Source organism: Euprymna scolopes, chromosome 16 (genome assembly GCF_053919585.1).
Source record: "Euprymna scolopes isolate OS-2025 chromosome 16, ASM5391958v1, whole genome shotgun sequence".
Lineage (NCBI taxonomy): Eukaryota > Metazoa > Mollusca > Cephalopoda > Sepiida > Sepiolidae > Euprymna > Euprymna scolopes.
The window spans coordinates 26,050,494-26,077,842 of NC_136497.1; the positions used below are offsets into that span (position 1 = coordinate 26,050,494).

The following is a 27,349-nucleotide window of genomic DNA, read 5'->3' on the forward strand; positions in this document are numbered from 1 at the left end:
AAGTCCCTCCCCTCTTTGGGTTGAGCACTTTATAAATATAATTTCACCCGAAGTTCATTTAAGCTATTAAGCGAAGCCCACTATTAATTTGTTTGTAAACAAGCTGATGGTTAGAGCACTGTTGTGACGGGCGGATGTGGATTTAATACACACTCGAGGAGAATCATTTACGGCACTGATTCCTGGTCTGATCTTGAGAGCTGCCGACTGTCAATGCGACGGTTGTAGGTTCGATCCACGACTGGGAAAAAGTCTATATCTAGCCGGACTGATGAGTTATGATACAACGAAACAGTACTGTATATGGATGACTATATATATGTGTGTGTGTGTGTGTGTGTGTTTGTTTGTAATAGTTGCAAATATAAATCGATCAAACTCTTTTAAAGTATGATTTAGGTCGATTATTAAAATCGACCTAAATCATGCTTTTTTTTAAGTATGATTTGCATTTACTGACTGACTTTACTGACTTCGATCGATTTCTATTTACAACTCTCGTAATAATATAATAATGCTTACGTGTTTCAATTATTCAAACACACTTGCTAAGGTTGTTTTATTCTTAATGCTTCGAGTCTCCGATCACGTGGTGTCAGGACAGTCAACCATTTATTGATTTAATCTCATGGGAACCGTTATAAAATCGTGTGACGCGCATATCCACGGCCTCTTTTTACCCCCTTTTTTCCCCAACCACCTTCGAAGTGACAGCATGCTTGCCAAATCCTCTTCCTCTTTTTTTATTTAATCAACGAAGCGACACTGACTACTGCTTCTATTTTTATCAAACTTATCCTTTAACATGTGGTCCTTCTATACATCTTCGTAAGTTTGCTTTTTCTCTGTGTAATTTTATTTGGTTAAAATCAAGTTCTGTCTGTCTTTGTTTACATTCTTTGTCAGCTGATCGCTGTTCTTCACGATGGGTCTCATGGAAAAATATCTACTGATTAATGTTTATCAGTATTAAAATATTCTGTTAATGTGAAAAAAAAGAACAAAAAAAACGGCCAAGTTCGTTTGCATATTTTAAAACTGGTAAACATTAATCAGAAGTGACTTTTCCAGGGCATTTGTCGTTAAATACAACGACCAGCTGACGAAGCGCATAAACAAAAACGGACTGAACTTGATTTTGACTTTTTATTTTTTCACAAATTTGTTTCTTTTCAAATAATTTTTTGGCAGATGCGCATTTTAGGTTTGAAGGACATTTTTTGCCTTCATTTTTGAAGAATTCAGATGGGAGACAATTCAAAAAGTTCTTAAAGTCTATAACTTAATGGTTATTTAGATTCATTAGGAAAGTTTAATTTTGTAAAATTTGTTTTTTAAGTCATACAATAAAAAAGGTTATATATATGTATATAATTATTCACTGATACGTGTTTCGTTATCTACCTCATCTGGGTGGCTAAATCTAGCGTGTTAATCAGTGAAAACCCGTAGGATCATTTTAAAAGTTAGCTTAAAGGTGATGGGGGCTCTTTTTATTAAAGTAATTTTTTTTTTAATTTTTTTTTTCAGAGTGAAATGGACCTTCTTATTAGCTTCTTTACTGCTATTACCGACGTCAACATCAGGTAAGATATGACAAAATTACTATAAGCACATCGCTTTAATCCCTTCAATGTACAAGTTTCTTACTACCTTAATTTCTATTTATTTATTCCCGGACTATTACCATCATCTTCATAGCTGCTGTTTCACGACGTTTCGGTCAACTACTCCTCTGTTAACCGCGACAGGACAGAAATGCTGAATCTTTTAACTGTATCTTCAGTAATTACTGCCTTCCATAGTTGTTGTCTCGCCACGTTTTGGCCAACTAACATTATGGCCGGCTTTGGGTAGGATTGAAACCGCTATCTTCTGACAATGCCTACCTGGAATTATAGAGATCAACGTCTTTATCCACAGCGCCACAGGCCCCGAAAGGGGCGATCAAGGTTGGATATTTTGGTCTTATAAATCCAAGTTTTTGTTGTTGTTTTTTTGTTTTGTTTTGTTTTGTTTTTTTGTCTGATCTTCTATTGTTTGGTCGATACCGAATGGTATATATCATTTAATTATTGGAATTTTTTTTAGATGAGTAATTTGTATATTTTATTTATTTATTTTCGGACTATTATCCTCATCTTTTTTATAGTTGTTGTTTCACTATTTCAATAATTATTTCAATAATTAAAAAATATATACCATTCGGTACGGACTCGACAATTGGAGATCAGATAAATTAAAAAAAAAAAAAAACTTGGAGACATAACACCAGAAAATCCAACCTTGAACGCCCGCAGAACAATGGATACAGACGTTGAATCTCTTCAGTTCCAGGTGAGCATTGTCTGAAGTAAGCGGTTTCAATCCTACCTAAAGCCGACCAAAGTAATCCGCCAAAACGCGGTGAGACGACAACTATGGAAGTTAGTAGTTGCTAAAGCTACAGTTTAAAAGATTCACCATCCCTATCCCGTCACAGTTAACAGAGGAATAGTTGGCCGAAACGTCGTTAAACAACAACTACAAAAGATGAAGATAATAGTCCGTAAATAAAAAAAATAATAAAACTATACAAATTACTCAAATTCCAATAATTAAATAATAAATACATTTTTTTTTCTTCTTTTTTGCTTATTTTCACGCCAAACATATTGCCAACATAAAGAGTATAGGTTAAGTGTGTGAGTTCGCCAATTCATAATCGGGATCTATCAATTTTAAAGACTAAGGTTGCAGGTGCAGGAATCTCTAGAAGTCGAAAGTAGTAGAGTATCCACGGGACCGTTAAAAGTAAACTTAACCAATCTCCGATTTGCAAACGGCTTCCACCAATCCATTTCCGCACACATAAAATTTTTTAAAAAATGTGAATAACTTCCGAAAAACAACGACACTTGACAAAGAACTTGAGATCGCTGTAGTAAAATGAAATAACATTTCTTTACGTATTAAAGAAATTTTAATTCAAATCGTTCCAAGGTTTTTTGCAATAAATGTTCATTAGGCTGACTTAACTAAATGAGTGTTTCGTTAAAAGGGCATTAGGTTCAAGATTACTGATTTTTATGAACAGAAGGACACACGTGGTTATTTCTTTTTTTTAGAGGAAAAGAAAGTCATGAAACCATGTAAACATCATACATGTGTATGTGTTCATCACATAAAAAAACAGTAGTTCGAAATAGCATTGTTGAAAAGAATAAATAATTCTCGTTCGCTGTGGTAATTTTCCATGATAAGAATTAAGGTTCATTTGCTTAGCGCAAATTCAAGACAGGGTATTTCAACGCCTTCTAAGGCGGAGTTACTTTAGCTCCAGTCTCAGAGGAAACAAGAGAAGAAACTAGAATAAAACTAAACTGATTTGATTTTCGCCGGCGAAACCTTATATATTGGTGTTCTTGAACATTCACATCTGTTTGTGGTATTACTGCGTGTGGAGCGCAACGTAGTTCCTTTATCGCATGTGTGCGGTTGGGCAAATTACGACGTTGCAATCCTGCGCGTTCTGATATCAGTGTTCTCTGAAACGGTGATTGCAATGAAAATATCTCTTCCGAAGTCTTGTTGCAGCCGTACGTAGCTGTCGCTACAGGGGTTACTATTTGGAATCGTGTCTAATAGGGGACTAAGGAGAGTTGAACAGCGAGGTGTCTGTTCACATTACATTTAAACTTCTGCAAGTTAAAGCAGTCAGTAGACAGGAAGAGGATTCCAAAGTCTAGTAGCCCGAGGTAAGAAAATATGGTGAAAGTGCACTGAGGGACCACCCGAAGACTTACCTTTAAGAAGTTGATTATGGGGAGGTTGAAAATAAGAAAATGCCTTTCGGCACAAACACCTCCAACCTCCCCATGTTAAGAACGGCTTTCGGAATAAACACGGTTTGGAGATTGGACAACGAGCACATATTGATCTAATTTGGTATAATTATAGGTATTTTTACGACCTGCCCCAGCGTAGTATAAACACCCCTAACTTCCCCATGTTAAGAACGGCCTTCGGAATATCATTGAGTCTTTATGGTCCCAGGTGAGCATTGTCTGAAGATAGCGGTTTCAATTCTAGCCAAGTAAGACAAAGGATTAGTTGGCCAAAACGTGGTGAGACAACAACAACTATGGAAGGCAGTAATTTCTGGGGGGTACAGTTAGAAGACTCAGCATTACTATCCCTGAAGAAGGCCAGAGAATGATTTGGCCGAAACGTGGTGGAACAACAACTATGAAGATGAGGATAACAGTCTGCAAAAAATAATAATAATAATAATAATAATAATAAGTAATTAGCATGGCACTTGAGAATTAGTGATTGCTGATGCAAAAGTTTCTAAAGGCGTTTAGCCATAGGTTCAATTGCCTGCACTGTCAGGGTCTGGTAACAACTAGTATCAAAATGTTTGCAGAAGCAAAGTTCAAATAGTCGGTCGCCTGGTCGGTCACGACGATAACAAAATCTCGACGCAGAAGAGAATGAGAGAACCTGTTTTATAGGTTTGAAACTACCTTCTACTCACCCACCCCTACCATAAATACCATCTGCCCCGCTCCACTCATGTTGGTTCGTTCATCCCCCGACGGTGGAGCTCACCCAACATAAGCATCACTCCTCTTTATTTCTTTTTACACTTACGAAAGGGAGCAGGTAACATCCTGGTCTTCCTCAGGTGGAAGAGGTAATTCCTGGCAAGATGGTTTCCTGAGCACTCATCTAAAACTGATAAATTGAGGGATAACAACAAGATCAATTGTTTTTTTTTTTTTCTATTCAATTTTTCGCCACAAACAGAAAATGTAAATTTAAAAAAAAAATTGTATTATTTATATTAATCGGACTACTACTCTCATCTTATTAGCCGTTCTGACGTTTTGACTTATGTAATCTCTGACCTTTGTCAAGTGACCCTTGTCGAATTCAGGAATATTCTGATACTTCTGCATTTATCAAACCGCGATTTCCACAAAGTCACTCAGGTCCTGGATATGACCTAAAACTATATCCGATGGTGAGGCCCCACCCTGCGGGCCTTGGGAGGTGTGGAGCCACCCTTTAATTGCCATTGCTCCCAGGTCCACTCTGACCTGGAGTGGTAGTACATGTTAGGGTCCCAACTATGGGTTAAATAGAATCCGACTTAAAAAAAAACAAATATACTCCATTAAAAAAATCGTTCCTCAAAATAACTAGATTCGGCATTAAATAACCTGAAAAAGGTTGATATGCCGTAAAACAAAAACAACCAACCAACCAACCAACCAACCAACAAAGTCACTCAGGTGTACTCGGCAGATTACGGGAAGAACCGGAAACGGTCGTTGGATATTAAGACATTTTTTTTTCAAATGTATTACTTAATGAATTTCAATGGTCGTCGCCATTCTGAACATGGGGAGGGAGGTGTAATAATTTTTTTTTTTTTTTTTTTTTTGTAGTAAGGCTCGTCCGGCCGTTTCTGGTTATTCCGGTCATCTGCCGGGCACACCCGAGTAACTTTATGAAAATCAGGGGTCCATAAATGGAGAAACACCTTTATGTCGAATTTCCAAAAGACTGCCAGTTAGAATTGATACTTCACAACTTTATCTGTTATGCCATGTGATTATGGAATTTGAGTTCAATTAGATGCAGCCGAAAAATGTCCGAGGCCACATCATCCAAAAACGTGTAAGCTTGATATTTGAAGCGTGATTAGACGTCTAAATGATCCAAATAATGAGAGAAATTTGCGGGACCTGTGGAAATTCCACAGCGGCATCTTTCATATGTAATATATTGCTGCTTGGCATTTTGTGGATGTCCAGCGTGAATGGAGACCCCGCAATATTATTCTAGCCCTTTTTGTTAAAACTGTAAAAGTATTTATCTTAGTAATCGGGTTAATGCAGTGTCAGAATATACCTGGTTATTACGGTTTATCTCCAATATCCTTATAGAAGTGACATATTTCTATTGTATGGACGCTCGGCGCGAACGGAAATCCCACAATATCATTATACTAGCTTTAAAAAAACAGTTACTACCTTTAGATCCTAGCAAGAAACCCAAAAATGTATATTTTAGGTTAATGTACGGCTCAAAAAGACATTTTTATTTTTATTTTACTTTTTATTTGTACATTGCATCTTCGGTGATCAGGAGATCCTATTTATTAAAAAGGAGAATAGAAACTGATAGCATATTACGAACATTAAATTAGTATATCTATATACTAATAATTTAATGTTCGTAGTTTGTTATAACCTACTGTCCTCATTTTTAATAAATAGGATCTCCCGATCGAATAATGGAAATCGTGACACACGTACGTACATACGTATGTTAAAAATACTATGGTATTAATATATATAGATTCTGAAACATAAAAAATCGTGTATTCTTTGCATTCTTCAAATTACTGTGTGTTATTTGCACAATGTTGCTGTTGATGGAACCTCCGCCCTTCTTCAGGTATATCTTGTTAAACTCGAGAATCGTTCTGTCAAACTCGAGAATCGTTCTGTCAAACTCGAGAATCGTTCTGTCAAACTCGAGAATCGTTCTGTCAAACTCGGGAATCTGCATGAAATTTCGAACAGAAACCTTAAATTAATTTATCTTTTTGTCCACAGACACACGTGGTTTAGAAGATAATGTATTTGGTAAAATTCAGTTGTAAAGTTACATTTTTTCGGAAATTTAATCCATTTGAAGGTTCAATCCTCAATGCTGGCAAAATTCAAAATATAATTGAGAATTACTTAGAACTTTTATTCAGTCATGGCTAATGGAATGAGAACATGCTATCTCCATAGATTAAATACAAGGTTATGTTCTAAATTCCATGCAGATTTCCAAGTTCAACAGGAAGATTCCCGAGTTCGACAAGATATACCTGAAGAAGGTCAAAGATTGGATCGATTAAAGCGTTGTGAAAATAAAAAGGTAACAAAATTATTTTTAAAAAATGTGTACAACGTAACAACAACATAAGGATGTTAACATTTTAACACTTATCAAATAATATTAGTTTGTTTTGAAGCAATCACAGCCAAACTATTTCTAGATGCGTTTGTATTGTTTAGATTATTCGGACTACTCTCCTAATCTTTACTGTTATTGGCATAATGTTTCAGACGATATAATCTCCGACCTTCTTCAGGTGCAAACTCACGAATCTTTCTGTTTAACTTGAGAATTTTCAGAATTTCGAACAGAACCCTTCATTTAATCCATCAGCCATGATTGTGTAGAAATCTTAAGTCACAATTGCATTGGCCGCACTAAGGATTGAACTTTCAACCTCTAGAAAAGTGTCGCTTACAACTGAATTTTACTTACTACTTTATCCGTTATGCTATGAGTCGTTATGAATTGATACTCTCCAGGAGGTTGAAGGATCAATTCTCCATGCGGGCGATAATAAGAAAACGGTATTGTGGGGTATGCAATAACTTATGCAAGGTAAATTCCTATGCACAGGGTGTTTATGGGTTTCGATGGGGGTGCAACAGTTGTAATTTTACGAAATCCATACGTGATGGTTCATTTTTCCAAAGAAGCCATTTGAAGTTACAGCAACTTATTTAATCCTTTACATGTGATCCAAAGATTATCCTCAATGTGATATATGCTGCGAAGTTGACTGTAATAAAAATACAATTGTCGACTTTTGTCATTTTATTAGAGAAGTGTGCCAGGAGTTTATAGAGAATAATCCACAGCAACTTGTTGGTACTGACGATAATGGTGAGCACATCGCGGTCGAAATAAATGAAAGCAAGTTTTTCCACCGAAAGTATCATCGTGGACCTTTGAAAGGGGAGGTACTGGTTTTTTGGTGCAATTGAAAGAGAAAGTGGACGATGCTTGATGGTGTAAGTACCCGATAGGATGCGACAAACTTTAGAACCAATTATTGAATGGTGGATATTACCTGATACACGTATAATCGGCGACCCATGGCGTTTGTATGATCAAATTGATCAAATTAATTCTGGCGTATATACACACGATAGTGTGGTAAACCAGCGAAATTCCATCCACACACAAAACATAAAAGAACCCGACGGGCAAAACGGAAAATGAAAAGATAATATAGAACCTCACACGATCTGTTCCAATCTTACATATTTGAGTTTTTATCGCGAAACATGTATAAAAATAACATTCTTGGACGTCTTATTTGTTGTATTAAACAATCCTATCCTGTTTAAACATTTTTTTTATTTTTATTTAAATTTAAATTAATGTTTGTATTCAATTTTTTCTTGAATTTTTTTACAATCTTGTTCAAACTTACCTTTTTTATTGATTTTTATAGAAATAAAATCAATGTTTCAAATTTCTTTTAAATATTAGATATAAAACCCTCTTGAACACAAATAGGTCACAACTGTAAAGGAAAAACAGGTTGCGTAAGTTACCCAAAATTGTTTATAAATAATTTCTGAACGATATTTCCTTTTAAATTTGTCATTAATAGTAAATAATTATTACTAAAAAGTTTAGTATTTTTTTAATGAAGTCTAGTTTATATTTTAAACGAAAAGAAAAAGTAAAACAATTAATTATATATTACTGTACTTGGCTTAAAATAATAAGCTGCCTGAAGTTGAACCGACACTAATTTAAGACTAACAGAGTTATCTGCCCTTGGTAAAATTGACAAGTTCTTAGCGACGCTAATTTAAGACATTATCTAAGAAAACAATTGCAAATTACTTAAGACTTCTACTTAGGTGTGGCTGACGGAATGAAAGCGTGTTATCCTTGTGGATTAAATAAATGGTTTCAGTCAAAATTGCATGTAGATTCTCGAGTTCGACAGAAAGATTCCCAAGTTTCACAGGATAGACTTGAAAAAAAAAACTGGAGGTTACAACTACCGAAACGTTGTGTAAATAACATTCAAGATGAGAATAGCAATTCCAATGATACAAATTATCAATCCTCATCTCAAAAATTCAGAAAATCTTTTTTAAAAATGCTTTTATTTTATTTCCTTTGCAGGCAGTGCTTCTGAAGAATTCGAAAATTTACAAAACGATTTTATGGAATGGAAGAAGACCAAATATCCTTACCATTTTCAACCGTTGGAACAAGATAATAGACTCAACTCTTATAGTTTGAAAGGCTATAGAGAAGAGAAGGTAAGAACATTCAGTTGTTTATTGTTTGGCATCGCAATGTACGAACAACGCCTTTTATTAGTGTGACTATGAAAACAAACATGCTGCCATGTTGATCATGTCTGTATGAAAATCCTTATTTAATAAACGAGTTAATTATTTTCAGAATTGTTGGAAAAATTCGTAAGAAAAAAAAAACCATTCATTAAATATTTTCCAGGAAATATAAATACCATGTAGTTTGTTTCCATGCGGAATAAATGCGTTTTTAAGCAGTGGCGTGCAGAGAAGTTTTTCAGGGCACGTGCTCAAGTAAAAAAAAAATGGTGTTTCGGTGGAACACAGGCCTATAGTACATTCATCTGAAAAGGACACTTTTAAAACAGAAGTAAAGGTGGCAGGTGCTTGGACCTGCCGCCTTTACTTCTGCACCACCACACCTCTGCACGTCCTTGATTTTAAGCAATGTTGGTTGATTGCTGTGTTGTATGGCACACCTATCGTCAAGTCATTTCATACAGAAATCGTACATATGTTTTGTATGGGATTAGTTTTTAGATTAATTTATTTTGAAAACAGATAAGCAAATAGATAAGAGCAAATATTTCCACCGAAACATCATTATGGACTTTGGAAGGAGGGGCACTGGGTTTTTGGTGCAATTGAAAGAGAAAGTGGGCAATGCCTAATGGTGTGAGTACCTGGTAGTACGCGACAAACTTTAGAACCATTTTTTTTTAAATGGCAGTAACCATTTATCAAGATCCGGAAGCCACTCGGGGATAAGGGTTAACGCGTGTACAGTAATTAATGGGATAGTATTGTAGTAATCGTTAGTATTGTAGATTTGATAAAGTGTCTTACTTAAGGGGGCGGTTCATCAGGAATTTGTTTATGTTGGACTTGAAGACATCCAAGTTGTAGTCAGGTGGGTAACAGACAAAAAGAAGAGAGTTCCACAGGCGTGCACTTCTAAGAAAGAAGCTTTGTTCATGGAATCAACATAGAAAGCTTTTCGTATTCGTTTTTTCAAAACTAGCCGATTTTATTAAAGTGGTCTTATCATTTTGACCAGGTGAAAATGTTTGTTTTTTTTTAAATAATTATTAGATCAGGGTTAAGGTTTCGAATGAAGCAGATTTCATTTTTTTTTTCTATCATATTTTCCCTTTTGACAATGGCTTCAGACATTTGTTTGATTAAAAATTCGATAATATGCGTAAACGCTTACTTTCTTAAGTGATCTTATGATTTTGACCAGGACTGTATCTATTTTATTATCTAAATATGTAAATGCGAAAATCATCAAATCAATGTAAAATACTACATGTTGTATGCCGGAACATTAAAAATGAATTTATATCAAAATACACAAAGTAAATATTTTTTTAAAACAAAATGGTAAAAGCAAAAACATAAATGAAAAGCAAATGACTTCAAAGATGATTCTATTTTTGCTGTAGATTAAACTTTATCATACAACTAGCAATGGGTGCCCGGCGTTGCCCGGGTGTTTGGAAGTGTATGTTGAGCAAAAAAAAAAAACGGTCACTTTTTTTAACTTTGACCGGTATTATGACACCTTAACATTTATTGTTTTGGAATCAAATCAAGTTATTAAGTTAGATCCATGTCCAATGAACCTATCAATACACACAAAAGAAAAACGAATTTATAGGAGTACAGATAGATAGATAAGTTTATCATAGCTTGTAGATTACATAAATAATTTTGTTGCACTTTATGTGAAAGCTATATACATGAACTCTGGAAAGAAAATCAAGTTTTAGTGCAAATCTCTATAATTATAAAACTCTGTGGACCGTTCGGTCGTCTTTGCTTGTTTGCTTGCTTGAATCTTGTCTTCGACGATCGGGTGATTCCATCTTTTAACAAAGAGATCACAGGTAAATTTATGTATGTATGGGCATGACTCAGAGGCTAAGAAATGAGGGTGGAGAGCTGTATGAGTTAGGGTTTCCATTCTAGCTGATTACACCCAAGTCATATACAGTAGAACCTCGGGATACGGTGGCCCTAGGATACGTTTATTTCAGGTTACGCTGTGGAATACAATGTTGGGTCAGTAGTCACAAGTCAAAATATTCATAGAGTGAGATAATTTGTCTGTGGAAGTAATATACATACGTTAGTATTTGGCAGCGTGGCAGTATCATCAGTATCATCAGTATCATCATCATGTGAATGTGCATTCGTTTACCTTGTTCTTGTTAATGTGTGTATATCTGTGAGTTGCAATTCGTTTTATTCTGTAGGAATATGTGTGCGAAATGAATAAGACTAATCTGTGAGTCATTGAGTCCTTCCTGCCTCCCTTGACTCAAAGGCACGGGTGGGAGGTAGCGGACGTTCTTGGGTTTTTCCAGGTAGGTGCGGCTGGTGACTACTGGAGAAAGCTGATTTTGTCGACCAGGTCTTATAGGATTTTTAAGTTAGCACTGGCTTATTACTTACACATAAACATATTATTTGGAGGAGGTGGAATGATTTTCATTGATTGTGTGCACACATTCTTGTGAAAACTTCCTTGCTTAGGAGAGTGAGGAAGAAAGCGAATTCCAACAAAGTGGAGAAAGCAATTGTAGTCATTTACTATTTAGCGTTTATAGGAATCACTGTACACTATTAAGTTGCCACAATGTAACGTGGTCTTCTTTAATAGGATCCTTACATTATAACTCATACCCAAACATTGTATATGAAAGTCTTACAAAGAAACAAAGGCTTCCTTTCTAGGGCAATTACTCTTGACATATCAAAGGCCTTCGACAAGGTATGGCATAATGGTCTACTTCACAAGATTTCCAGCTACGGTATAACTGGAAATGTTTTCTTAATCATTAAATCATTTCTCTCCAATAGGCTCATAAGAGTAGTGGTAGATGGACAAAAATCGGAGGCCTGCAATATAAATGCTGGAGTCCCTCAGGGGTCAATCCTGGGCCCAACTCTCTTCCTGATCTACATCAATGGCCTCCCTAAACACATACTTAAATCATTCGTTGACATCTATGCTGATGACACGACCATCTACGGCAACACATCAAAGGCTGTAAATGACAAAGTTCTCTCTGATTCTCTCTCCTCTGATCTCGAGCGCATGGTTCAATGGGGGAAGACGTGGCTGGTTACCTTTAATGCATCTAAAATCAAACTCCTATCCTTATATCATCAACGCTCTGATCCCCATCTGGCATCAATTGTGATGGATGGCTCTCGTCTGGGTGAGGCCCGTGTTTTGACAAGCTTCTGGGTTTGACCTTTACTCCTAATCTGAAATGGAACACGTACATCAAGTCTGTTGTCAAGGTCACTGGAAAGATGGTGGGATCCTTCTACCGCTCCAGAAGATATCTCACTACTGATGCAATTCTCTACCTATATAAAAGCCAAGTACGTCCAAGGATGGAATACTGTTGCCATATCTGGGCAGGAGCTGTTAAAAACAGCCTATCCTGCCTTGACAGAGTACAAAATAGACTTCGTGGCTTAGTGGGGGATGCCCTTTTCTCTACCCTGCAACCTCTCTCCCACAGAAGAGACGGTGCGAGCCTATCCTTGTTTTATCGCTATTTCCATGGCAGGTGCTCGTCTGAACTCCAATCTCTGGTCCCCCCTCGCCAATCTTTCACGAAAAACACCCGTCTAGCTGAATCCACTGTGAAAAATTTCCCCCACTCTATATCTGTGCCTAAATCAAAACGCGGATTCCATGAACAAAGCTTCTTTCTTAGAACTGCACGCCTGTGGAACTCTGTTCCGTCTGCCTGCTTCCCACCGGACTACAACTTGGATGTCTTCAAGTCCAACGTTTACAAATTCCTAATGAACCGCCCCCTTAAGTAAACACTTCATCAAATCTCCACACTAACGTAATGTGCTTGCAATAACCCTTATCCCTGAGTGGCTTCCGGGCCTTGATAAGTGGTGATCACTGTGTAAAAAAAAAAAAAAAAGTAAAGGAAAAAGGAAATGCGACTGAACTTCTTTCTACACAATTTATTGCAAAAGTCTATGAGTTGACAAAATTCTACTGTGTCGAATACATACTTTTTCTCAACTCGCATCGACACATCTGCTTGTCCTATTGCCAGGCGGGTTTCAAATCTCTCACGCCGTCTTCACTTCATTGTCCTGCAATGCAGGGTTTTTTAATCTCTTTTTCCTTCTGCTGTTATGTATGCAGATCGCTTCATGATATATGGTCGTCCAACCATTTTTTTGCCCATATTAAAAGTTCCTTTCATACTGACTTGTGCTTCCAAGTCTTCTGGTCGCCCACGTGGTTCTTTTTTTTTCAGCTTTTCTTTCCCTTCCCTTCATTCACTGTGATGTCACCTTGTGCACTGGCTTGTTACATTTATGAGATGATGTTGCTGCACACAACTCATTGGCTTCGTTACAATGTTTTTTTTACAAACGAGTCATCACTTATCAAGGCCGGAGGTTGTTGAGACACTTGTAGTCTGTCTAAACTGTACGAACGAACTGACTAAACCAAGATGGCCGACTCCTATTTATATCACCACAAGCAAGGGAGGTAACCATGTAACTGAAGCAAGGGAGGTAACCAATGTCTACATTAACATTGCTGCTGTCCTCAAGTGAATAATTTATTTCTGATTTAACAAGTCCCTTAGAAGCTCAGACGAAGCTCCTGCCTTGGTCAAACAATCAGAGACCTGATCACAACCCTTGATCCATTCTATCTGTATCTCCCCTCTACTCTTCATTTCCTTCAGCCTTGCTACATCTATTCTCAATCGTCGATCGCTTACCAGATTGTTGGAATTCAATGTCTCCACAAGTGATGCATTATCTGTCTTGCAGAGAACGTCTGGCAATTTAGATAACTGAAATACCTCTTGTATCATAACCGCAGTCAAAACACCAGCATCAGCTCCCTCATTCAGAGCAAGAGTCTCTGAGGCCAATGGGCTTTTTGTCACTCTGTCCAATTTCTTTTACGCCCAACACATGGGGGCCATTTTGTCAGTACTTCCTCCAATAAAGACAACAAAACCACCCTGTGAAGATCCATCTTCCAGACTGGCATAAGAGGCATCAGTATAACACAAAATGTGTAAATCTGAGGGCTTTCCCAATTTTGGAAATGTTATAGAACCCTTCTTGGATTTCAATTTTGATAAGGCTTTATTCGCCTCAAATAAGGCTTTTACTTTGGGATGCTTTCCAGTGTTGCTCATTTTACACACATCAAAAGCTATATCAGGGCGTGTTTGAGTTGAAACCCACATCATCTGACCTGCAAGTCTCTTCAACTCATGCTTTTCTTCTTCATTCAGTTCATCATTTTTCCTCAGTATCCTCCCTTTGCTTATTTCTATTGGAGATATGGAAGATACATATAGATCTTGTTCTACAGTGATCCCATTTTCCTGTTGATTAACATTCAGTCCAACATATTTGAATGTTCCACTTTCATGAGATCCCACCTTAAATTTTTCTTTCAATGTTGCAATCACATCCCTTTCAAACTCTGTGTTTCCACAGAAAACAAAATCATCCACGTGCATAGCAAGAATTCCAGTCAAATTTCCTTTAATATCATGCCACAAAAACAATGCATTATCATAAGCACTTGCTACTCCTTTTAATTCAATCAAAGCCTGAGTAACTCTCTTGTACCATGCCCGTGGAGCATCATTCAATCCATAGATGCATCTTTTTAATTTCCACACTTGAGATTTAGGACAAACATCAGATGGTGGCCTCAGGTACACATCTCTCTCTAAAATACCACCTTGCAAAAAGGCTGAGGTAAAATCTATGGTCTGCAGCATCCAATTCTTTATTGATGCGGTTAGCATGACCATTCGCATAGCTTCACGGCTACATGTTGGGGAGTCCGTTTTCAGATTACTATTTTCTTCATAGCCTCGTGCTACAAGGCGAGCTTTCATTGTTTTCTGATTATCCTTGAATTTTTCAGTAATCACCCATCTTGTGGATATTGTTTTTTGACCTGTGTATGGCACACATTCAAATACTTCATAGGTGTTCATGTTTTTTATTTCTTTATGCTTGGCATCCATTACAGCTTTCGACTGCTCTTGTTCAGCGGTGAGCAGGACTACATTTTCCTGTTCAGTATATTGGGGCACTTCTCTCCAATGATCAATATGATTCCAGTTGATACAAACTTGATCCTCGTTTTCATCCTCAGGTTCTATATTGATCCAATGACTATATTTGCCAGTTGATTTAGGCTGTACTGACATAACCTTTCCTTTCTTCCACTCCTCACTTCCATTTATTTTATAAGTTATGGTCTTATTTCGGCCAGGTTTTTCAGTCTTATCTCTTAAACTGGTAGAACTATCAACAACTTCTTCTCTGTCTATATCTTCACTTTCTACCACTTGATTCTGCAACTCCTCCTCCTCAACTGAAAGGTATTCATTCTTCCCTTCTGTAGTGTTTCCCAGCATTTCAGCTTTTTTTGTTCTTTTTTCGTTGTTTTTATTCACTTTCATCAATTGGCACGGATGCATCCTATAAAATGCTCCGCCATGTCTGATTAAGACAAACTGGCCTTCTCTGCCTAACACTTTTGCTGGACCACGCCATCCTTTAAAACCCTGCCTCCGATAATAGATTTGGTCTCCGGTAGCATAATCTTCATCAGCATAAGTTCTGACATTAGACCTGAGAGCTCTCCTAATTCTCTCACTGGACTCAGCTTCCAAAAAGTTTCTCCTTGCACTATGGAGAGCATTTAAATTTTTTCTCACCATGTCACTTGTAGTAGAGGACTCCATAGCAGGTAACTGGTCTGTCAGAATTGAGGGTGTATTTACATTGAAACCGAATACAAGTTCATTTGGACTGTGTCCAGAGTAATTGAGGAGGGCATTTTTTGCACAAATAGCCCATGCCAAGGCAATTTCAGGTTCACACTTCTCATCGTCAATTGTTTTTTTCATTGCCTCAGCAACTATCAAATTATGACGTTCTACAGTACCGTTGCTGAATGGACTTTCTGCGGCAGTAGTACAGGTCTCTATGTTGAGTTTTTCATTCATCTGTCTATAGTGTTCGTTGTTGAATTCACCCCCATTATCACTCAGAAAACGAACAGGAGATCCGAAATAGGTAATCCACATCATGAAGATGTTTTTGATGATCTCCTCCTTCTTCTTTGTTTTGATCAATGTTGCCGCTGAATACCTGGTAGCGGCATCAATGAGATGTAGTATCCACACCTCATTGTGGATGAACTCTTTCAAATCCATGCAAACTGTGTGATTAAATCTATTGCCAAGAGGCAATCCCACAACCGGTCGTAGTGGAGCTTTTTTAAATCTAAGGCAAATTTGACAGTTTTCACAAACCTCCTCAATCGCCTTTATAAATTCCTTGTCATTGAATTTGGCACTTTTTTTAACCAAGGAAACAAGTTTTTCCTTCGAGGCATGAGCAAACTGTCGATGAAGTTTTTCTGCTTTTTTTTTTTTCTGTGAAAGAACACTGACCAAAATTCTGAACATGTAATACAATGTTCTTAGTACCACTATGATCCAACAACTTATTTGGTAAGGGGAGACAATAGTGCCCTGAAGTTGTGGTCTTTAGTTCAATACATTTATCAAAAATCCAGCACATATCTTTCCGGAAATCTAGCACTATTCCTGCTGTCTTCATTGATTTGTGACTTAATAGAAGAGGCAAGTCGTTTTTCACAATATCTGCTTCGATATAAACTCTTATACCTCCGAGTGTAACCGGAAATTTAGCAACTTTAATTGCTGTGACAGCCACTCCATCACCAAAACAAAAACTCCGGTCTGAGTTCGTATACTTCACTAGTTGCAGGTCACTTTCATTTAAAGTATCTAAATAAACATCAAGCCACACTTCGCCAGCCAGTGTGCGAGTACAAGCAGAATCCAAGACTGCCATTCCAAATGTTTCCTTTACAAGATTTGAGATTTTTTCATTTGTACTGTTCAAATAAATATTTTCTTGAATGAACAACGTAATGTGTATTTGTTCTGTCGCTTCCGTAAACCTGGGCGTATTTCTAGGACACTCTCTAATTAGATGATTCGGAGACTGACATTTGTAACACAACAACACGTTTCCACTTCGGTCACATGGATTAGATTGTCCTCGACGAAAACGCCTTTTGTTGTTACCCGGTTTAGAATAATTATAGTTGACGATTTCGGGCTCTGATTTCACTGCCGGTACATTTTCATCACGATAAATGTCACCAAATACTTTCTTTATCGATTCCTTCATGTTTTGATACGTCAAAACAGAACACGTTGTCCGCGCTAATTTTTCGTTCTCTTCCGATATGTTAACCGCGTTCAAAACAAGAAAAGCTTGCTCTCCTTCCGGTAGAATAATGTAGAATTTATTTAATCTTTGGTACAAAAACTCATAACGAACAAGAAAGTCATTTATACTGGTACCTGACGGTCTTTTATAAGTGTAAAATTCCTTAAAAGTCATGTAAGCGCGCGTGTGTTCATCCTTTAAATATATGTCATCCAGTTTCTTTATTAAGATCTTCAAGCCATCTCGTCCGCCGATGTCACTTGTTGGCAATTCACGGACACATTCTCTAATATTCGGTGGTAGCGTCAAAAACACTGCTGGCCCTTTTTTTTCCTCAGAAAGATCCGTGAACAACGACCACATTTCAACGTCTTGTTTCCAGTTCTCGTAAACATCCTCCCCCTCCAACAATGGAGGTTGTTTGTTCGAAGTTGCCATATCCGATATCCGATCTGTCTAGTGCTACAGACAAGCTGTACAAAAAAAAAAAATTTTTTTTTTTTTTTTTTTTCGTTTTGTCGCACACAGAGGGATATCTCTGCTACCATTTGTTGAGACACTTGTAGTCTGTCTAAACTGTACGAACGAACTGACTAAACCAAGATGGCCGACTCCTATTTATATCACCACAAGCAAGGGAGGTAACCATGTAACTGAAGCAAGGGAGGTAACCAATGTCTACATTAACAGGAGGTAACTCGAGGATAAGGGATAATGAGTGTATTGTAATCAATGGGACAATATCGTAGTAATCGTTAGTAATGGAAATTTGGCAAATTGGATTGCTTAAAGGGACAGCTCATCAGGAACTTGTTTACATTGGACTTGAAGATAACCAAATTGTAGTCAGCTGGAAAGCAGGGAAATGGAAGACAGTTCCACAGGCGTTCAGTTCTAAGAAAGAAACTTTGTTCATGGAATCTATGTTTACGTTTAGGCACAGATAAAGAGTGAGGGAAATTATTGATAGTGGCTTCAGATAGACAAGTGTTTTTTGTGAAAGTTTGGCGAGAAGGGCCATAGATTGGATCTCAGACTTGACATGAAAATAAAGCAGAGCCAGGCTCACAATGTTTCTTCTGTGGGAAAGAGGTTGCAGTGAAGAGAAAAGAGTATTCCCCACTAGGCTGCAAAGTCTATTTTGAACTCTGTCAAGGCAGGATAAGTTGCTTCTCACAACTCCTGCCAGATGTGGAAACAGTACTCCATCCTTGGATGTACTTGGCTCTTACAGAGGAAGAAAATTGTATCAGCAGCGATATATCTACTGGAGCAGTAGAATGATCCCACCATTTTTCCTGCGACCTTGGAAACAAATTTGATGTACATGTTCCATTTGAGATCAGGAGTAAAGATCAGAAATCACACAATCAAAGACAAGAACGAAAGTCATATGAGGAGGCTATTACAGCACAGCTAAGTTGTCATATTTGTGGTCTAATATACAAATCTAGAAGTGGCCTAACACGACATTCAAGGATTCAGAATATTATCATGCGAACATATTTACAAGAAGGAAATTTTCTATGTCACATATGTGTACGTTCATGTAGGACTAAAGTTGGATTAAAAAGTCACCCATGTGCACACAACCGCACAACACTTAACTGAAGAGATAGCAAACCTCTGTCAAGGAGCATATGTATATGTATGTATAGATATGTATATGCATGCATATATATGTATATATATTAGTGATAGGACAATTCCAATATTTTTCCAGATTCCAATACAATTGCCGATTCCATACTAAATTCCCAATTCTGATACAATTACCGATTTCGATTGTTTATGAATCTCTAAATATTTAACTATAAAGTTATTATTATTCCCAAATTACCGTTAAAACGCATAAACGTTTTTCTTATGTGTAAAAATACACTTATAGGGATGATCTATCGATTTTACTTTTACTGGTTGTTTAAAATCAATAAATATTTATTATTTTTTCATTACTACCAACAGTGGAAGATTTTGCTTTAAGAAAAACAAAAACAAAAAAAAACAATTAAAATCGAAAATAGGCACACTTTTTCCCGATTCTGATACCAGTTCTGATACCCCCAAATGTTTCAATTTTACCGATTCCGATTTCAGTTTCGATTAATCGTCCCAACACTAATACATATGTACGTGTGTGTTTATATATATATATATATATATATATATATATATATATATATATATAAATATATATATATATATATCAGGTCATGTTATATGCTACTGGTACCATGTAATCCAGTACTACCTGCCTCATGGTCGGGTCACCGGTGACTAAACTGGTTCCCTTACCAGACTTTTTGGTGAGGAGGGCGGCTAGTCTCCCTGAAGGATTAAAAACAAGACCTTTCAAAGGGCGAATGAATCCTTTTTGGGGGTCAATGGCCAACAAGCACCATGTGTGTTTGTGTGTGTTGGGGTGGAAAGGGCTCCCGTAAGTCGTGGTGGAGGCAACCTTTCTAGGAGAAGCAAATCTCTGATTTAAAAAACCATAAAGCGGGAGACCAGTACCCGCATTAAGCTTGTCTGCAGTTTAACTTGTTGCAGGCTATCTTGCCCTTGTTGTTGCTGGATCTCAACATTTTGAACCGAGAGAGAGACTTAGCTGTCATACAAAGCTAAGACTCTGTAACATCATCTGTGTACAGATACTCCCTCAGGCATTTGTCTATTAAAATGGTCCTGTGGTGATGGAAGTCATTTTTGGGCTCATGGACTTTAAGTGTCTGAGAGAGTGGTACTCGTCTGACAAGACGTTGCAATCATCATATATATATATATATATATATATATATGTGTGTGTGTGTGTGTGTGTGTGTGTGTGTGTGTGTGTGTGTGTGTATGCATATATATGTATGTATATATGCATGTGTATATATATATATATATATATATATATATGTATATGCATAATCAGTCATCAGTCAGAAAGGGTTATTATGCATCAGAACAACACGAGGCTTCAAACAGTGCAGACTATAAAGGAGCTGGGCTGAGAACTGCTCTCTTATACTCCTTAAAGCCCAGAATTTACCCCTTCGGACTTTCACCTGTTTGGTCCCTTAAAAACGTTCACAATAGGCATGAAAAGGTGATGATGAAGTCAAAAGTGTTGCAGACAACTGGCTGAGACATATGTTGAGGGAATATGGAAGCTTGTACACAGATGGAAAAAGCGTGTGACGTTGCTGGGAGACTACGTTGAAAAATAAAAAAAATGTAAACTTGTATCTGTATTAGAAGTTCTTTATACCAAAACATTCCTCATATATATTAAATGACTCTTGCATCTATAATATATACATCTATATATATATATATATATATATACATATTTTTGAATTTCAGGAAAAGATTAGTGAATATTTGAAGAGGCTTCAGCTAATTTGGAGGAAAGATCTCCCACCCAAGGAAGTCCTCATCTATGACGTCATGAATCAAATGCTTGAACAGAAAGTTCAAGGATATAAATGGCATTTGTAAGTAATAAATTCAATTCATTCCATTCTTACATCATAATCGAATTTAACTACAGGGTGGTGCAATAAATTTGTCGCCCTAAAAAAACAACACTACAGCTTCATTTTAAAGCTTTTATTGAAAAATCAACTCAACTAACTTCATTATGTAGTAGAGTTGGCATATATTCAATGTAGCCGCCTTCAGTCTCAACCACTGCCTTGATACGGACCCAGAATTGGGAGCAAGCTGAATACTCGGCGGATGGTGGCGATCAGGTTGGCTTTGGTACTGTGAGAGATGATGTTGGTGATGTTCTTGATGTATGACGAAACGAAGAAGTCCAGCGGGTTCAGATCGGAGGTGCCAGTGAGAGATGGATACAAAGTCATAGCACTCCTTCTGGAGCCAACTTGTGGGCTGGTGCCGAGTGCTACTAGGCACCAGGTGATCACCACACTCTTCAGCACAGCCAGGTATACTTTGGTGTTGACTTTCAAGCCGACTTCGAAGATGTGAGGTGGCATGATGTAGCCCTCACTTGAAACGACACTAAAGACATATAGCTTCGTTCAGCTGTGGCCTCAAGCATTAAACCATCCGGATTTGCATTTTGAAGATGCTGGCAATGGTCCTGTTGTCATAACTTGGATCGCTAGAGAGCATGAGTTGTAGAACAACGTATCTCCGATCATTGAACATTGTGTCACATTCAGACATGATAGAAAGCTCCTATCGCTCTTGGGATTTGTACATAACTGGCCAACTAGTAGATGGTCTGCAACAAAAAAAGAAAACTGGTTTTCATCAAATGGAAATGGAATCATGTCGTCTTTTCTAGGGCGACAATTTTATCGCTTAACTGTGTAAATTATTTCGTCACTACCAGTAGTCGTTGGCATAATATAGATCTATTATAATATAGTATAGAGTTATAGAATCTATATATTAATACGATAGTGTGTGTGTGTGTTATTTTGTGTGTCACACTTACATCTTTTTTCATATCGATTAATTTTGTCTTGTTTTTCATATCGATTAATTTTGTCTTGTTATTCATATCGATTAATTTTCTCTTGTTTTTCATATCGATTAATTTTGTCTTGTTTTTCATATCGATTAATTTTGTCTTGTTTTTCATATCGATTAATTTTGTCTTGTTATTCATATCGATTAATTTTCTCTTGTTTTTCATATCGATTAATTTTGTCTTGTTTTTCATATCGATTAATTTTGTCTTGTTTTTCATATCGATTAATTTTGTCTTGTTTTTCATATCGATTAATTTCGTCTTGTTATTCATATCGATTAATTTTGTATTGTTTTTCATATCGATTAATTTTGTCTTGTTTTTCATATCGATTAATTTTGTCTTGTTATTCATATTGATTAATTTTCTCTTGTTTTTCATATCGATTTATTTTCTCTTGTTTTTCATATCGATTTATTTTCTCTTGTTTTTCATATCGATTTATTTTGTCTGTTTTTTCATATCGATTTATTTTCTCTTGTTTTTCATATCGATTTATTTTCTCTTGTTTTTCATATCGATTAATTTTGTCTTGTTTTTCATATCGATTTATTTTCTCTTGTTTTTCATATCGATTTATTTTCTCTTGTTTTTCATATCGATTTATTTTCTCTTGTTTTTCATATCGATTTATTTTCTCTTGTTTTTCATATCGATTTATTTTCTCTTGTTTTTCATATCGATTTATTTTGTCTGTTTTTTCATATCGATTAATTTTGTCTTGTTTTTACATGGATTTCACCACTTATCAAGGCCCAATGGTCACTCAGGTATAAGGGTTATTGTGTGTACAGTAATCAAAGGGACAGTGTAGCAATAGTATTGGAGAATTGGTAAGGTGTCATTACTTAGGGGGGGGCGGTTCATCAGGAATATGTTTGTGTTGGACTTGAAGACATCCAGGTTGAAGTCGGGAGGGAAACAGGCAAGCGGAACAGAGTTCCACAGGCGTCCACTTCTAAGAAAGAAGCCTTGTTCATGGTATCTACGTTTCGATTTAGGCACAAATAGGGATTGAGGAAAATTATTGACGGTGGTTTCAGCTAGTCGGGTGTTTTTTGAGAAAGATTGGCGAGGGGGGACCAGAGAATGGAGCTCAGACGAGCACCTGCCATGGAAATAACGATAGAACAATGACAGGCTCGCTACGTCTCTTCTGTGGGAAAGAGGTTGCAGGGTAGAGAAAAGGGCATCCCCCATCAAGCCATGGAGTCTATTTTGTACTCTGTCAAGGCAGGATAGATGTGGCAGCAGTACTCCATCTTTGGACGTACTTGGCTCTTATATAGATAGAGAACTGCATCATTAGTGAGATATCTTCTGGAGCGGTAGAAGGATCCCACCATTTTCCCAGCGACCTTGGCCACAGACTTCATGTATGTGTTCCATTTAAGATTAGGTGTAAAGGTCAAACCCAGGAGCTTATCAAAGCCTAGGGCCTCCCTTAGACGAAAGCCATCCATTTCAATTGATGCCAGATGGGGATCAGAGCGTTTATGATGTAGAGATAGGAGCTTGATCTTAGATACATTAAAGGTAACCAGCCACCTCTTTCCCCCACTGTACCATGCGCTCAAGATCAGAGGAGAGAGAATCAGAAAGAACATCATTATTTATGGCCTTTGATGTGTTGCCATAGATGGTCATGCCATCAGCATAGATGTCAACGAAAGATTTTAGTATGTGTTTTGGGAGGTCATTGATGTTGATCAGGAAGAGAGTTGGGCCCAGTATGGACCCTTGAGGGACTTCAGCATTAATACTGTTTGTTATAAATATCGATTAATTTAGTCTTGTTTTTCATGTCGATTAATTTTGTCTTGTTTTTCATATCGATTAATTTTGTCTTGTTTTTCATATCGATTTATTTTGTCTTGTTATTAATATCGATTAATTTTGTCTTGTTTTTCATATCGATTAATTTTGTCTTATTTTTCATATCGATTAATTTTGTCTTATTTTTCATATCGATTAATTTTGTCTTGTTTTTTATATCGATTAATTTTGTCTTGTTTTTCATATCCATTAGTTTTGTCTTGTTTTTCATATCGATTAATTTTGTCTTGTTTTTCATATCCATTAGTTTTGTCTTGTTTTTCATATCGATTAATTTTGTCTTGTTATTAATATCGATTAATTTTGTCTTGTTTTTCATATCGATTAATTTTGTCTTGTTATTAATATCGATTAATTTTGTCTTGTTTTTCATATCGATTAATTTTGTCTTGTTTTTCATATCGATTAATTTTGTCTTGTTTTTCATATCGATTAATGTTTCTTGTTATTAATATCGATTAATTTTGTCTTGTTTTTCATATCGATTAATTTTGTCTTGTTATTAATATCGATTAATTTTGTCTTGTTTTTCATATCGATTAATTTCGTCTTGTTATTAATATCGATTAATTTTGTCTTGCTTTTCATATCGATTAATTTTGTCTTGTTATTCATATCGATTAAATTTGTCTTGTTTTTCATATCGATTAATTTTGTCTTGTTATTAATATCGATTAATTTTGTCTTGTTTTTCATATCGATTAGTTTTTTCTTGTTATTAATATCGATTAATTTTGTCTTGTTTTTCATATCGATTAATTTTGTCTTGTTATTAATATCGATTAATTTTGTCTTGTTATTAATATCGATTAATTTTGTCTTGTCATTAATATCGATTAATTTTGTCTTGTTTTTCATATCGATTAATTTTGTCTTGTTTTTCATATCGATTAATTTTGTCTTGTTTTTCATATCGATTAATTTTGTCTTGTTTTTCATATCGATTAATTTTGTCTTGTTATTAATATCGATTAGTTTTGTCTTGTTTTTCGTATCGATTAGTTTTGTCTTGTTATTAATATTGATTAGTTTTTTCTTGTTTTTCATATCGATTAGTTTTCACTTTTTTTCATATCGATTAGTTTTGCCTTGTTTTTATATCAATTAGTTTGTCTGCTTTTTCTTAATGATTAGATTTGTCTTCTTTTTCATATCGATTAGTTTTGTCTGTTTTTACTTATCGATTAGTTTGCCTGCTTTTTCTCATCGAAAAGTTCCGTTTCAATGATTTCAAGTAGTGATCAACAAATTAAATTCTGTAACGATAGTGAATGAGCGAAACCAGCTAGTTTACAATAAAACACAGCTTATATAAAATAATTTTGTAAATCGTTACTCCCTCCCCACCAAAAAAAAGAAAAAACAACGATATCCCAAATTAACTGAATTGTTTTAAATGTTATTTATCTTTGTTTTGTTTTTTTTCCGCATTCTTCTAGATATGGAGCATTGAACCCACTTTCATTTCTCGAAAATGTTATCACACCAAATTCTCTCATAGAATTATCAAGTGATTATGACGAAAACCAAGTACGCAATTTGCTATCGTTATTAGGGGATGTAGATCGACTGGTAAGTAATGATTTACGTTTTTCTCATTCTTTTTTTTTTTTTACTTTGCTAAGCGGCATTTCTCTTGATCATGGGAATTGCTAGTAGGCCGCCCAGCGTTGCCCGGTCGTAAAATACGCATAAATATTATATTTTTATTCATACAGAAACTGAGACATGTGCATGCAAGTATTGTGTTTTTTTCGAAACCGTTCACTTCTTGTAAGTAAATATAATCACAAAATCTCGAGCTGATATCGAAACCAAAACCTAAAGATAATGAATCAAGTACGATAACCATTAGACCAGCGTGATACGAACTATAAAAGGTGTTTTCAAACCTACTTATTCTTAACATAAGTAATCTGTAATGTGAACTATTCACGCATGCGCATTTGTGAAACAGCAAACAGATAAAAATCCGATGACTCCTACGTAGCAATTTAAAAATGTTTTACCCATTTCGCAATTATTTTTCCGGATGAGAACGAATTTAAAATTTTTCGACATGTCTGAATACTCTATATATTAAATTTTAAGATAAAAAATTCGTTGAGTATAAAGGTTGAGAAGTGTCCTCACACACACATCCTCACATTTATGGTTATATAGATTTATTTATTTGTTTACTTAGATCGTCACCACTTATCAAAACCCAGAGACCACTCTAGGATACGGGTTAAGTGCTAGATAAATTGTGGGACAACAAAATCAGTTATGGTGAAACTTGGGTATGATTAGATTATCTAAATGAACGACAATAGGAATTTGTTCACATTAGACTTGAAGACAACCATATTATGGCCAACTGGAGAGCAAACGCACGGTATTGCGTTCCACTGACGGACAGTTCTTGGCAAGAAACTCTGTTCATGGAATTTTCATTTAGTTTGGGGGACAGAGAGTGAGGAAAATTTTTGGTGGTTGTTTTTAGCTAGGCGAGTATTTGCTGCGAACGTTTTATGGAGGGGGATCACAGATTAGAGCTCAGTCGAGCACCTATCATAAAAGTATCGATGGAGCAGAGATAGACTTTTCATCTGTGAGAAAAAGGAAGTAAGGAGGCAAAATGTCATCGCCCATTAAATTTTAAAAAAGGTTCTAGACCCTGGCAAGGCAGGAAACGGTGTTTTTGGTGCTCTAATCCAGATGTGACACCAAAACTCCATCTTAGGACATATTTGACTCTTGTACAGGTAGAGGATAGCATTGGGAATGAGATAATTTCTGGAACGGTAAAACGAGTCCACTATTTTTTCACTGATTAGTGTTACGGAAAGAAAGTGTCCTGGGAATCGCCAGAACACAATGAGTCAATCCCAGGAATAAGGTGACCTGTAGTTCATGGTCCGGGGAGTGAGCTGGCACCGCCGGGGGAAATGCATCATGATGACAGCAATCCCAGGAATAATGTGACCTATATTCATGGTGCCTGGAACCAGGGATCATCAAAACAGAAATGCGTCAAGATGACGTCAATCAGCCTGGGGAAAGCTAACCCATTTTAATATTATAGCAACGGATCTAATATAGATTGGGTATTGTAGATCAAGGTTTGTCAAAACCGGGTGCTTCATCAAGGTGAGAGTTATTCATTTCAACTGGGGCAAAGTAGGCCTATGCACCTTGGAATAAAACCTTTTCTGTTGCTGTTAAACAGCATGCAAAAAATGTGGGTAAATGAATCAAACCAGGCATAGGAGTATTAGTCCCCACATGGAAATATCTGTAGTGAAAATTGTAGCCATTGCAAAACTAACGTACCTCAGACGCGTCCACGTGTCTGCGTATTTTGTAAAGTTAAGTTACTTAACAAAAGAAAAACCAAAAGGGAGACATGCAGCTCATTTTCTGCTCAATGGCCATGCGAGAGTAATGTGAATTCTCGCCATTCATATGCAAATTAGATGATCCTCGACTGTCTTAAAACGAGCCATTTGAAGAATGGCCGAGTTGGTTTGAAGAAGGTGAGCCATGCATACTATGTTAAGGCATGATGGATTAATAACTTGAGTCAACACAGAAGGTAAAA

General features: G+C 36.4%; 1 protein-coding gene across 2 annotated transcripts in view; it reads left to right on the forward strand.

The window, feature by feature from the left end:
* Positions 1-27,349, forward strand: part of LOC145295891 (uncharacterized) — a 163,690-nt gene that overhangs the window by 31,590 nt on the left and 104,751 nt on the right. Inside the window, exons 1-5 of one of the 2 annotated variants that reach the window (XM_080141645.1) lie at positions 538-828; positions 1,531-1,586; positions 8,992-9,131; positions 20,790-20,920; positions 25,206-25,338. In XM_080141645.1, coding sequence (XP_079997771.1) covers positions 806-828; positions 1,531-1,586; positions 8,992-9,131; positions 20,790-20,920; positions 25,206-25,338 — 483 coding nt within the window. In that variant the 5' untranslated portion in view covers positions 538-805. Of the gene's footprint in view, positions 1-537; positions 829-1,530; positions 1,587-8,991; positions 9,132-20,789; positions 20,921-25,205; positions 25,339-27,349 lie in introns of those variants that run through there. The other variant, XM_080141644.1, reaches the window with a different exon arrangement.